At 35.5% G+C, this 12,500-nt stretch overlaps 1 protein-coding gene across 2 annotated transcripts in view; it reads right to left on the bottom strand.

The window, feature by feature from the left end:
* LOC113826832 (FUN14 domain-containing protein 1A) overlaps nt 1–12,500 on the bottom strand; it is a 14,070-nt gene that overhangs the window by 1,423 nt on the left and 147 nt on the right. Inside the window, exons 2-4 of one of the 2 annotated variants that reach the window (XM_027379723.2) lie at nt 9,042–9,246; nt 5,801–5,903; nt 4,236–4,349 (exon numbers count right to left, since the gene is read on the bottom strand). In XM_027379723.2, the coding sequence (XP_027235524.2) occupies nt 4,236–4,349; nt 5,801–5,903; nt 9,042–9,211 (387 nt within the window). In that variant the 5' untranslated portion in view covers nt 9,212–9,246. The remainder of the gene's footprint in view (nt 1–4,235; nt 4,350–5,800; nt 5,904–9,041; nt 9,247–12,500) is intronic. The other variant, XM_027379724.2, reaches the window with a different exon arrangement.

The raw sequence follows: 12,500 nt of genomic DNA, 5'->3' as shown, positions 1-12,500 counted from the left end.
TGTAGTTCATCTGATAACAAACTATTTCTTCATGTCTGACAAAAACTTTTCCTTGAGATGTTACCCAAACATTAAATTTCATTCAAGTGATTCACACTGATATATATGCATACCATTGTACTGTCATTAAGTAATAGTGCTGATATCATAGGTCAAACCATGTTGTCAATTTACTCCAAAACAAGAAGGGTATAATAATGATTGTATTATTTTAACATTATGCAATTGGAAAATATCAACCGAAGACACACACTACTTTAGAAACATAGCTCACGTGCATTTAAGTAGCTTCATATTATTTTCCATTTGATCATCAGAACTTGAAAGCATATGAGAAATACCACTTTTCTTAGAAGTTAGATACTGGTCCTACTTCAGAATTTTCTAAAGTACAATTCAAATTTCAGACATTTGCATGCATTTAAAACATTATGAAGGACATGAGAGCATGCATGTGCAAACATACAACACGAAAAAATAAAACAACACTCATATCAAGACGCTACAGAAAATTAGGATAAATAAATGAACTAAAAATTAAAAGACGAAGAAGAAGAAAAAAATGAATTGCCTAAAATAAAACTAAACTTAAACAACCACACCATTACTCTGAATATAAGAACTCCATGAAAATTATCATAAAGCATTCCTTTTCACTCTCTATCAGAATCTATCAGAGTTAGTAATCATATTATACAGAGATTATTAGTTAGTTTGTTTGAATTTTGAAAGCATTAAAAGGGGAATGAAGGAGACCCATGTGAGAGCGTCCTACCTTGATACTGTTACTCCTTATCTGTTAGAAGAGGAAAATATAGACAGTTTGGAAACACAGAAAGGGGGGAAGAAGGGGCTCAATTTCCTTGCCGAAAAAATCATTTTAAAAAATAACAGAAAGTAAAAGAAAAATCAAAATCAAAACTGTCTACACTTTCTCTCTCTCTCTCACTCTCTTTCTCTCAAAAGTTCAGGTAAGCTGCCATAGGGAACCATTTTTGTGGGCTTTTCGGTAACTTACAACTGACTTAAGAGGTAATGTGATACGAGACTTTCTCTTTTTGACTTACAACTGACTTAAGAGGTAGTGCGGTAAAAGACTTTCTCTTTTTGACTTACAACTGATTTAGGAGGAGGCTATACCCAACAGGACTCCTCCACCAAAGCTTGAGGCCAACACTATGTTCTCGCGGGCAAAACGCACCGCCTGAAAAGATGGAGTTCTTACACTCAACCCTCTTGCACGGAAATACACACAAAAAATAAAAGTTGCCTATAAAAAAATGTAATCAGACTGGAACAACAATAATTAAAATAATGCCATCCATGCACTTTAAATACACTCTATTATCTTTCTTTTTAATTCTTAAAAAATTATCTGACAATTTCAAAGTCAATAAAATCTTTTACTACAGACTTTGAAAACTTAAAATTACAGGACAAATCTTAGCAGGAAGTACAACTACAACAATCTTACTGGACAAATAAATATATATATAACAGCTTCAAATTAACCAACAGGACACTAAAAATTGATAACAACTGAATTTCAGATTTTTCTCACTTTCATTCCAATAACGAAAAAAAGAAGAAAAAAAAAAAGTCAACAATTTTGTATTCTATAAACTCTAATTGAGTATATATATTTCCGAAAATTCAAGAAACCTTAATCTTAACAATATCCTATTCTTAAACCATACACACACACGTACAAATCATAAAATAAGCAACATGGAAATACGGGTAAAGCTCTGAATCCAAAATCAATGAACAAGAACACATTACGAGTGAAGACGAATGGAAATTGATGCTAACAATAGCGCTACGAGGGGAACAATTCCTAATAAGAGAAAATCATTATTGGGAAAAATTAACTCTATTAATCAATTTTATTCCTTGTTTAAGCTTCATCCCTTCTGGAACGAAATGTTAATGTTAGATATATATGTTTTAAGGGAAATTTTGACTTTTGAGAAGAAAGAACAATTATTGAAATAAAAATAGTTTTAATACTTAAAAAAAAAAAAATAAATAAATAAAAAAAAATAAAAAAAATAAAATAAAAATAAAGGCTTTCTTTTTAAGTTTTCAAATCATGCATTAATCAACATAATCAATAGTACCCTTGAGGAACACATTGATATGCAGTATGTGACACTATGGTTAAAAGAAAAAATGAAGAAAGGAAAGAAAAGAAAAGAAAAGGAAGAATAAAAAGCCCTTTCTTAATAGTTTAGCTAAATTCTTTGGGGGCGAGTTCATTATTAATTGGTCCAATAAGAATCCTCAACAAATCACTCTCGACTCACTATTCTGATTTTTTATGCTAAAATTATTTAATTTGCATTCTATCTCCACTATTTCTCTCTCGATAAACCCACACCTACACACACAGACACCCACCCACACCCACACACAAAAGTACACATAGGCCTGCAAAGATAATCATAGCAACAGACACAAACCTACACAACAAAAATTTTACAGTTAAAAGAGCCCAAAATTCCCCACCACAAAATAAATATACTCTGTCAATACTCATCATGTAATCAGTTGTAATTATCTGGTGCTTCCCATTTCCAAACCATTAGAAACTATACACATTTTCACACATTAAAACTTATATTCTTATTTCATGGGTACACTGTGTGGCTTTTGTGTTTGGAATACCCGGGGAATGATATAATTTTAGAAGTAGTACCCTGAAGAAAAAATATTCAGGAAAAAAGAAAAACTATCATCAAAAAGCTAAAATCAGTAAAATGATATGCTTAGAACTAAGAAAAAATAACAATATTCAAATCAGTACCAATAAAAATATGAATACGAATAAAAATACAAATCAAAAGTAGAAAATCAAGAAACACACAAAAATCTAAAACCAGACCAGAGTCCAAGTTCAACCAGGCAAACTGTTCCCGCTAAGATCGAAAATTGAATTGTTTTTATTTTTAATGATTATTCTCACAATAAATTCTTCCTGGCAATGTAAAACTAAGCTGAAGCCTTGAAGGAGAAGTTAATGACCAATTGTAGCAAGAATCCAACATTAATAATACTAGCGGTGGTAGCATGACACCTCAATTCAGTCCCTAAAACTAACATTTCAATCTACATGATTCGGAGATGATAGTGGATGGGGGAGGGTCGGGTGGGATCTACCTCCTATCTCTTTGAAGAAGAAGAAGAAGAAGAAGAAAAAAGAAGAAGATATAGAAGAAGAAGATATAGAAGAAGAAGAAGAAGATACAGAAGAAGAAGAAGAGGAAGAAGAAGAAGGGGGGATCTACTTCCTATTTCTTAAAAAAGAAAAGAAATCCTTTCTCTTTGAAAAAGAAGAAGATGGAAGAAGAAGAAGAAGAAGGAAGAGGAAGATATAGAAGAAGAAGAAGAAGAAGAAGATGAAGAAGAAGAAGAAGAGGAAGAAGAAGAAGGAAGAGGAAGATATAGAAGAAGAAGAAGAGGAAGAGGAAGAAGGAAGGGGAAGATATAGAAGAAGAAGAAGAAGAAGAAGAAGAAGAAGAAGAAGAAGAGGAAGAAGAAGAAGAAGAGGAAGAAGAAGAAGGAAGAGGAAGATATAGAAGAAGAAGAAGAGGAAGAGGAAGAAGTAGAAAAAATAGAAGAAGAAGAAGAAGAAGAAGAAGAAGAAGAAGAAGAAGAAGAGGAAGAAGAAGAAGAAGAGGAAGAAGAAGAAGGAAGAGGAAGATATAGAAGAAGAAGAAGAAGAAGAAGAAGAAGAAGAGGAAGAAGAAGAAGAAGAAGAGGAAGAGGAAGAAGAAGAAGGGGGGATCTACTTCCTATCTCTTAAAAAGAAAAGAAGTGAAAAGAAAATGAAAAACATTAACAAAGACACAAAACAGACACACATACACACAAGCCAACAAAATGCATTCTTTCAAAGACAAAAACCATATCATACATGCAAAAAACCAACAACAAATCGCACACCCATAGAAAAAAAAAAAAAATAAATAAACTACATAAAAAAAACTCCAAATATAATCACATCATAAAAATAAAGGAATAACTTCAAGATTTATACACATGTAATAACAGAATGATAAACTTATAAATAAATCAAAACAATATAGAATCTAATAAAAACAAAACAATAAAGAATCTAATTTCACAAAATAACAAAAATCGAATAAAAATAAAATAACAAACAATCAAGTAAAAATGAAACAATAAAGAATGGAAATAAAACACTTAAAAATAAACCGAAGGTCCATTCTCACCTGATCTGCTGCACTGCCGTTCACGTTGGATTCCACTTCCCGTTTCAGCTTCTTGGCGTTCTTCTCGAGGTCTTTGTTGAGGCGGTTCCAGTCGACCTGTGAAGGAGACCGAGACTGGTTTGAGGATTGTGGAGGAGGAGAGGAGGAGAGGAGAAGGATAAAACAAAGTAGGTGGAGGAGGAGTGGAGAAAAGATGAAGAAAATGAAGAAGAGGAGGAAGAAATATAAGAGGAGAATGGACAAAAGGATTATGAGGAATAGGAGGAATAAAATAATAATAATAGCAATATCAATAACAATAATAATGATAATAATGGTAACAATAATAACAATAATACTAGTAATGATAAAAAAAAGAGAACAAAGAAAAGGAAGAGTGACAGGAACAATAAATACAAGAATAGCAATAATAAGTCTGGTTTAACACAATATTAGCTCAATCCAATGAGACCATAACTGACATATGATGCAAACAGAAATATGAAAAAAAAACATCATTATTCTTTTACTTCTAAATCTTCATCATTACAACACGATATATATCAGCAATGTACAATTCTTGTAGCAAAAGCATATGTCATGTTAATCAATATGAATAAATGCAGATCCCATTTTGACGTGAATGAACCCGTTGGATTAATCCCAGAACACATCATGAAAAAATTTTGGCTGAGGGCCAGGTGAAGCGAGTACGCTGTCATGAAAGAATTTGGCTGAGGGGCGCACGCTGTCATGAGAATTTTGGCTGTAGGCCAGGGTGACAGGAATGATTCTCCCTGAGAACACAAAGCTCTTGGAGGGTGATTAGACTCAGTGGGCATTTAGGATGGGGCTCTTACAATATTTTCATTGGTAAATGAGTGTGGAGTGTACTATCTACTAGCCATGGCATGAGTGGAAGAGCACTAGCTCCAGGGTGGAACATTTTCCCATGCCCTAGATTCTACTTGTTCCTGTCATGACTAGGGGTAAGGGTGCAATGCAAAAAATTTGGCAAAGGGTGTATTACAGAAAACTTAATATTACAGAAAAAGACACACAACAAAATTAATTTAATGTTACTGAAATTGCAGAGTTATGGACTATCTACAGAGATGATATGAAGTCAATGTAATAAAACCAGTCTATTACCATCTTGATACAACCTATCAATTGACAAATATAAACATTTGAAAATTGCAAAAAATGCTTGTACAGAAAAAGAGATAATAACACTGCAAAGGGGAGGCATGGAGTCTTGATAATGCACACGATAGTTCCGGTGGGCTGGGATTATAAGCCGCACACCTAGGAGAGTCGCCACTAAAGTAAACCTAATGCTTGGATCTTGGGACCACATGCGAGGCATCTTGATCCAATGGGTTAAATAACTGTGGCTTTATTACAATTGAATGCAAAAGACAAAACAAATATTCACAGAAAGAAAACAGAAAGAAAAAGAAAATTAGAAACAGGAAGAAAGGAGATAAAGAAAAAATAATGTTCTACGTATCACAACCATCAAATCATATTAATGTGTCTACATCTCTCTTTAAATCAAAGAAAAGCAGAGAAAAAGGACCTACTTTGATGTATCCTTTGTGAGCTGCCAGCTGCATAATGATCATGCTTCCTCCTACGACAGTTGCAGCCACCTTCCCTACTTTCATGGACAGGTAACCAACGACCCTGCGATGAAAAAAATGAGTGATTGGCTTTTTCTTTTCCTCATCCTCACTTCACCAGACCTTGGATATTGTCTCCATTCCTGGTGCAGCCGTATGTGCAGGTTCCAGTATTAGGTCTTTGCATGATTACAAAGTTATATTTCTCTTAAAACATTATATAAATAATATAATTATCTTATGAATCATATCATTGTCATACAGTACTTTTTATATACATGATTTACAGACATCACCATTAGTATCATTCTAATTACAGCATTTATCAACTGATAAGTAATATCGAAAGCAATAAAAATAGACGTGGTAGATCCTTGCTTTTTACTATGTATTTTAAATTATCTACTCAACATCAGTGTTGCCTTGAATATACCAAAACATTCATAATAGATTTTCTCTGACCTTGAGATTTGGAAAAAAAAACTGGATGTCCAAATGATGAGCCTCAACCTGATAAAATCCTTATGCAGGTGATGCTGCATAGCATGTCTTAACAAGACAGTGGGAAACAATGCTATCCACTTATTTACTCTCCATAGTCCTTAACACTTTCTGCCCTTCCTTTTCTTCACTCTAGCCTCAAGTCTGAAAATTTTGACCATGAATGAAGTGTGCATGTCACTCTACACAAACTTCCTCTGAGGGCATTTGTCTCTCCAATATGAGTAACTAGATCTCTACATACATTTTTCCCCAGCACTGTCATCAGTCAGTGATTACTATTTAATTCAGAGTTCCTGTACATCAGAATTTATCAGGCATATACATTTTTCCTCTTCTCTGGCAAGTTATGCTTTTGTGCTTTTCCATATTTCCAATTTCTCATCCACCTTCCTGATCTTTGGGTACGTTTGCCTTAACCCATCAGCAACGGGTAAAAATTTTGTCAAGTTTACGTATGCGCCGGCTTGTTGGCGCGCACTGGCAGTTTCCCCTGTTTGCGCCCGGCTCGATCGGTAGTTTGCGAGTGACATATAGCACCTAAAAGCTTTTATTTTTCTAAAATTTATAAAAATATTAAAATTTTGAAGGTTTACCTTCATTTTAGGTGCCATTGCCTAAAATCTTTACCATATAAATGAAGCCGCTACTAGTGGAGAAAAACAACCTCCGTCCAACAAGCCAGTAGCGTGGGAATGGGCATGGCATGATGCCCCTTGCGTTTGGTCCACAACAGCCATGGCATGTACATATGTGACACCCAGCACCAATGGGTTAATGACAGCTGGTCTCTTGCCCTTGCTATCGGTTAGTATGCAGTAGGAGAGGGTTCTCCAGGTCTTCCAAGTCTGTAGAAGTGTCTTTTAAGACCCTATGTGTTGGGCATTATCATGATATGTCATTTGGGCAAGGTCCCTTTTACTCCCTTACTGTGTCATGAGGGACAAGTAATATACCATCTTATATTTCTGATGCTGATAAGCTGGTCAGTGTGTTATTTTCAACATATGGTTTGTCTTTTTCTCTTCATGGTTGTTTTAGGCATTGATTTTAGGTTACACTCTATTACAGCTTCCTATCATACTATTCTCTTCCCTTGACTGACCTCCTTGATTCCAGTGTGAGGAGTGTCATGTTGCCTCACCTCTATGTCAAGGAGCAGCACATTCTAAGATTCATTCCTCTATAAACCACATTGAAGGTTTTCCCTTCTCTCCTTGGTATCTAAAATTTCAGAGATTGTTTCTCTTGTCCTGTGTGCTTTCTTAGACCACACAGTCCTCTAGTTATACACATCTTTATTACATTAACTGTTTTGGTGTTCCATGGCATAAATGTGTTACAGGCACAGTTCAGGATTCAAGCTTTTTATATAAAATACATTTAAAGTCCTCATCGTTATTTCTGATGTACTGCATGACCTCTTACAGATAAGAGTTCAGTCTGGAGATCATACATTTATGTGTCTTGTCTTACTTGTTTGCATGAATCACACTACTATACATCTTCAATGTTTCTGTGGTTTGTGGCAGTGGCTATGTCAAAAGTCTCTTTCCCCCACCATCCTTTGCCTGTTCCTAGATGTCTCTGTCCAGGTCACTTTTTGCTGATATATTTACTTAATGTGTGGAAGATTCTTGTCATGCTCTGTGTCTGGTTGCAGCAGCAAGATCAATTCTTGTTTCAATTACAATCACCAGTGGGTGGCTATGTTCCTTGCAACTATTTTTCTCCTTTCACTTGGCCACGATTATAACAAGAGGGTAACTGAACTGGCCATTTTGACCAATTCTCACATTTCTCCTGTCATTAATCTCACGTGGTTCTTGGGAGCTGGCCAATAGACCTCTTGTAGGTTGTTCACGGACCATATCTTGTAAAGCACCTTCAAGATGTAACCTGCATAGCTATGACATTGGCCATAAAATTATTTGTCAGCATGTACCACATGTAAAATCAACACAATATACACTTATGTTCTGCAAGCACAGTTTGCTACCTTACAGCCACAATTTCCCCTTGTCAATTTAATTGGCGCTGCTGAGATTCTTTAGCCATGAGTATATTCCAAAAGTTCCTTCACTGTTCCCAGCATGCACTCACTGAAGTGTACATTTATTTTTTTCCCATATGGATTCAGGGGAGTTCATGATTAGAATTCTTTGTGATTCGCTGTCTTGGTAAGACATGCTATGCTGCTCTACGTGCATTATGATCTTCTCAAATAGTTTTGGTTTGTTCAAGCCCATTGCTTTGAAGTGTCAGACCTCATTGACAGAGGAACTGAGCTTGCCATCTGTCAAATTCATTGCATAAGTCATGTATTTATTTAGAGTTATATAAAACAAAAAATATGTGGCCATTTAAGGCCACCATGCCTTCAGATTGGAACATATGTTGACTAATCCTTCACCATGGAGTACAAATATTCTCCTTCTCCTTCTCCCTCATACGTACACACTTAAATGCACACGCGCACACACACACACACACACACACACACACACACACACACACACACACACACACACACACACACACACACACACACACACACACACACACACACACACACACACAATGCCAATTATATATCTAGAACAACTAAATATCTACTGCTCTTGGTGAAAATCTGTACTTCTTCACTTAGTCCTAAAACCACAACAGAACAAGGGGCTAATCTACCCGCAAACACACTAACCATCCTGACACACCACCAACAACCACTTGCTTGGTCACTGGTTCCCTGGTCAAGTCCTGCACAAATTGCTGGATCCACGACATCTTGGAGCGCGCTGTGCCTCTTACGTCAAGGACCTCAAACTCTTCCTCTGCGGGGTTTAGGGGCTTGGCCTGAGTCGCTCCTCCCATAGCACAACTTACACTAAGGCGGGGGATTACTGTGTCTGAAGCAAAGAAGATATCAATTAGTTCAAATGGCTGCATTTATATAAGATACAGAAATGGGAAAAACCAATATGTCTCCATCATCATCCAAGTCAATTCATTTGTAACAAAGAAATACATTAAATAAAAGAAAGAAAGAAAGAAATAATTTCCTCATTCTCATTATATTACCTATTCCTTTTCATTCAGTTTGCAAAATCTTATCTCTCCTTTTTTCATAGTCATCTGAGGATCTACTTATCTATTTTAAACATTTAGCTCTAGCCTGTTCACCCGATATACGGTGATCTCCTAAGCATAAAATCCTGAACTTTTTCCAAAATGCCCATGTGAGAGAAATAGGGAATTATTCTCAAAGATTTTCACAATAGCTGAACTATGGGAATCAATTGGAATCATCACAAATTCTTAACATAGACAATTATTACCAATAAAAGCTAATATACTGTACATCAAGACCTGACTTCAGTGTAGATAAAGTACTGTGCAGGAGAGACTATGCCCAAACATCTTCAATTTATCTTAAAAAGTTATCTTATCACTTCCTTCACAGGTGATAAATACAGACACGAGCCTAATTAACACTTACATACAACCTTAAGTACATCCACTCTCGCGGAATCACGGTTGACAAGATACAAATTCCTTCCACCACTTTCACTTTTTCTCCTAGGCTATCTCTGTACAGAGTTATAGGCCTACAACAAGAGAAGGTCCACTCAGTGTTCCTTCTTCCCTGTTGTCCCAAGGCTGGTGTTAGATTAATGTAATTTACTTTAGGTTACGGACTAGATACCTAAGGACAAGGAACACAGGTACATGTCCTACCAGTGTTGGTTCTTGTAATCACACATACAAGTATTTTTCTATCTGATTCTAATGGCAAATACAGTATTCAAAGATTTCTTCATGCATAACCTTCATTTTCAGACACAAATTAGTGAATAACACCAACAGGAATGACATGATAATGATAACCCCTTACTTCTCATTTCCTTCCACCCACTGGACTTATCATACTGGTTTCTTTACTTTTCTTTTTTCCTCTCATGAGAAAAAATCTTTTATCCAGATAACTATATTTAGGGTGAATAAAACCAGAATATATACACAGACACAACCCTCCCCCCCACCCACCCACACACATACAAACATACATACATATATATATATATATACATTATATATATATATATATATATATATATATATATATATATATATATATATATATATAATGATGTGAATAAAGCCAGAAAAAGTAAATTCCCTTAAAACTTGCTCTGACCTGAAATGGACATGTTGGAAATATTCTAGCAAAGCTGACAGTAACACATTAACAAATGATCATCTCCACTCTTGCTAAAGCTCGCAAACTTCCACCACACACATATGTCGACACAGAGCTTGGATATATAAGCTTGTAAAACCTCAGGGAGATCAACAAAGTCTACTTTGTCAATATATACATGGAGGTTAGACTTTACTGGAGCACCGAGAGGCATGGAGGCCACACGCAGTCACAGAGGTAAAACAAGCAGCAATGTTTTTTGTTTTTTTTTAATTACCACTACGATCAAAGTTCTTAAAAATATATACAATCATTAGTATCATTATCGGCATATACATAGAAGACTATAATTTGTACATTTCTAGAACTAACTTTTTAAAATCAACTTTCGCTTTAAAATCCATCAATACAAATCCAGGACTCAAATCTTTATACAAGAAGCAAACTGACCGGTTTGTTGAAGAATCTACATATAAACGACAAAATTCTAACATCTCAATTTCTGGTCAAAGCAAATGGTCTAAATGAATAAAACAACTCCATGACTCAATAAATAAAGCTAAAATACCCTTTAAATAAATAAACAAAAGTAATTTTCAACCCATAAACTGCCACTAATGAGGGGGGGGAGGGGTAATCATAAATATATTCTGAAGAAGTTAATGGGAAGTTTACAATCCCTCATAAATGAACAATAAATATGGTTCTATAGGTCATTATCTCTCCAGTGTGCTTGACATAGTTGAATCTTTTGCTTGCATTCAACGACACTTCGGACACCTTTTACAGAGTTCCAACATCTCATGCCCGTCAGCTTATCAGAGTTCAGCTGTATTGAACAGCAGCCATTCAGAGCAGATCAGGACTCTGCCGCCAGCAACGTGGTGGTGGACCTCCATCGAAAACAAGTGTCTATCTCCTGAACGCCAGAGAGGCTTGAACTCACCAACACGAGACGAGTACTCTGGTGCCTGAGCCCACCGAGCCATTGAACACGTCAATGTCCACAGATCTGTGCCTTGGTGCTTCAGCAAAAGCAAACAACCTGTTTACCAATTTCGAGTTGAACAAGGAACCAAACTCAACTCTATTGCGTCAAATATACAAAATGGAAGGAATGTTGGCCTTTGGACGAACTGGAAGTGTGGAGGAGACGGAATTATCTCATGATCTTAACCATTATCCAATTTAGAAATTATACAAATGGATACAACTTGCTTATTGTTCCATCTTCTCCAGTTTAGCTTATACATATACATATAAGCAAAAATAATACTCTATTCTCCATCACTTCACAATCATTGACCAATTTCTACTCCAAAGTATTAAGATGACAAACATTTATTGACAATTATCTGCTACTCAGTCTCTGTGAACTCCTTAAAACTTCAAGAAAAGAGGAAAAAAACTGAAATGGAGCTTTCTGGAATTATAACAAATTAACATGACATTTGTTCTAAGTCCAAGAACAAAAATAAATACAGAAAATGACAAGAGAAATATAGACCTAAAGCAATATCCTTAAATCTGTCATTTCTCCTTCCCTGTGGAATAAAAAAATTAAAACACACTTTCTCCAAGTAAATTAAATACCTTATTATAATTATCACCATACCATTACCTTTTTTCAACTGATTTAGAAGAGAAAATAAAGGTGAAAATACGGCAAAAATAGGGACTCCGTAACCCCACCCCTTCAGTCACGTGCAATTCCCAAAAAAGGGTAAAACTCCATAAATATTACCTGAATCGCGACCAAAATCCATTTGAAACCATAAAGGAATATTCCGAATGGATTTAAAACAACCATGTATACAAAATATACTTTAATTGTGTATTTATGTAAGCTACTTTATGACGGTACTTTTACGTCTTAAGGAAATGACGGAAATAAAAGGACAATCTCTCTTCTGCTTTGACACGCTCGTATTTCGAGATGTTGAATATCGGTTTAGATTTACG

The sequence above is a fragment of the Penaeus vannamei genome, chromosome 8, assembly GCF_042767895.1.
Source record: "Penaeus vannamei isolate JL-2024 chromosome 8, ASM4276789v1, whole genome shotgun sequence".
Taxonomy (NCBI): Eukaryota; Metazoa; Arthropoda; class Malacostraca; order Decapoda; family Penaeidae; genus Penaeus; species Penaeus vannamei.
This window is presented reverse-complemented; position numbering and strand designations above follow the sequence as displayed.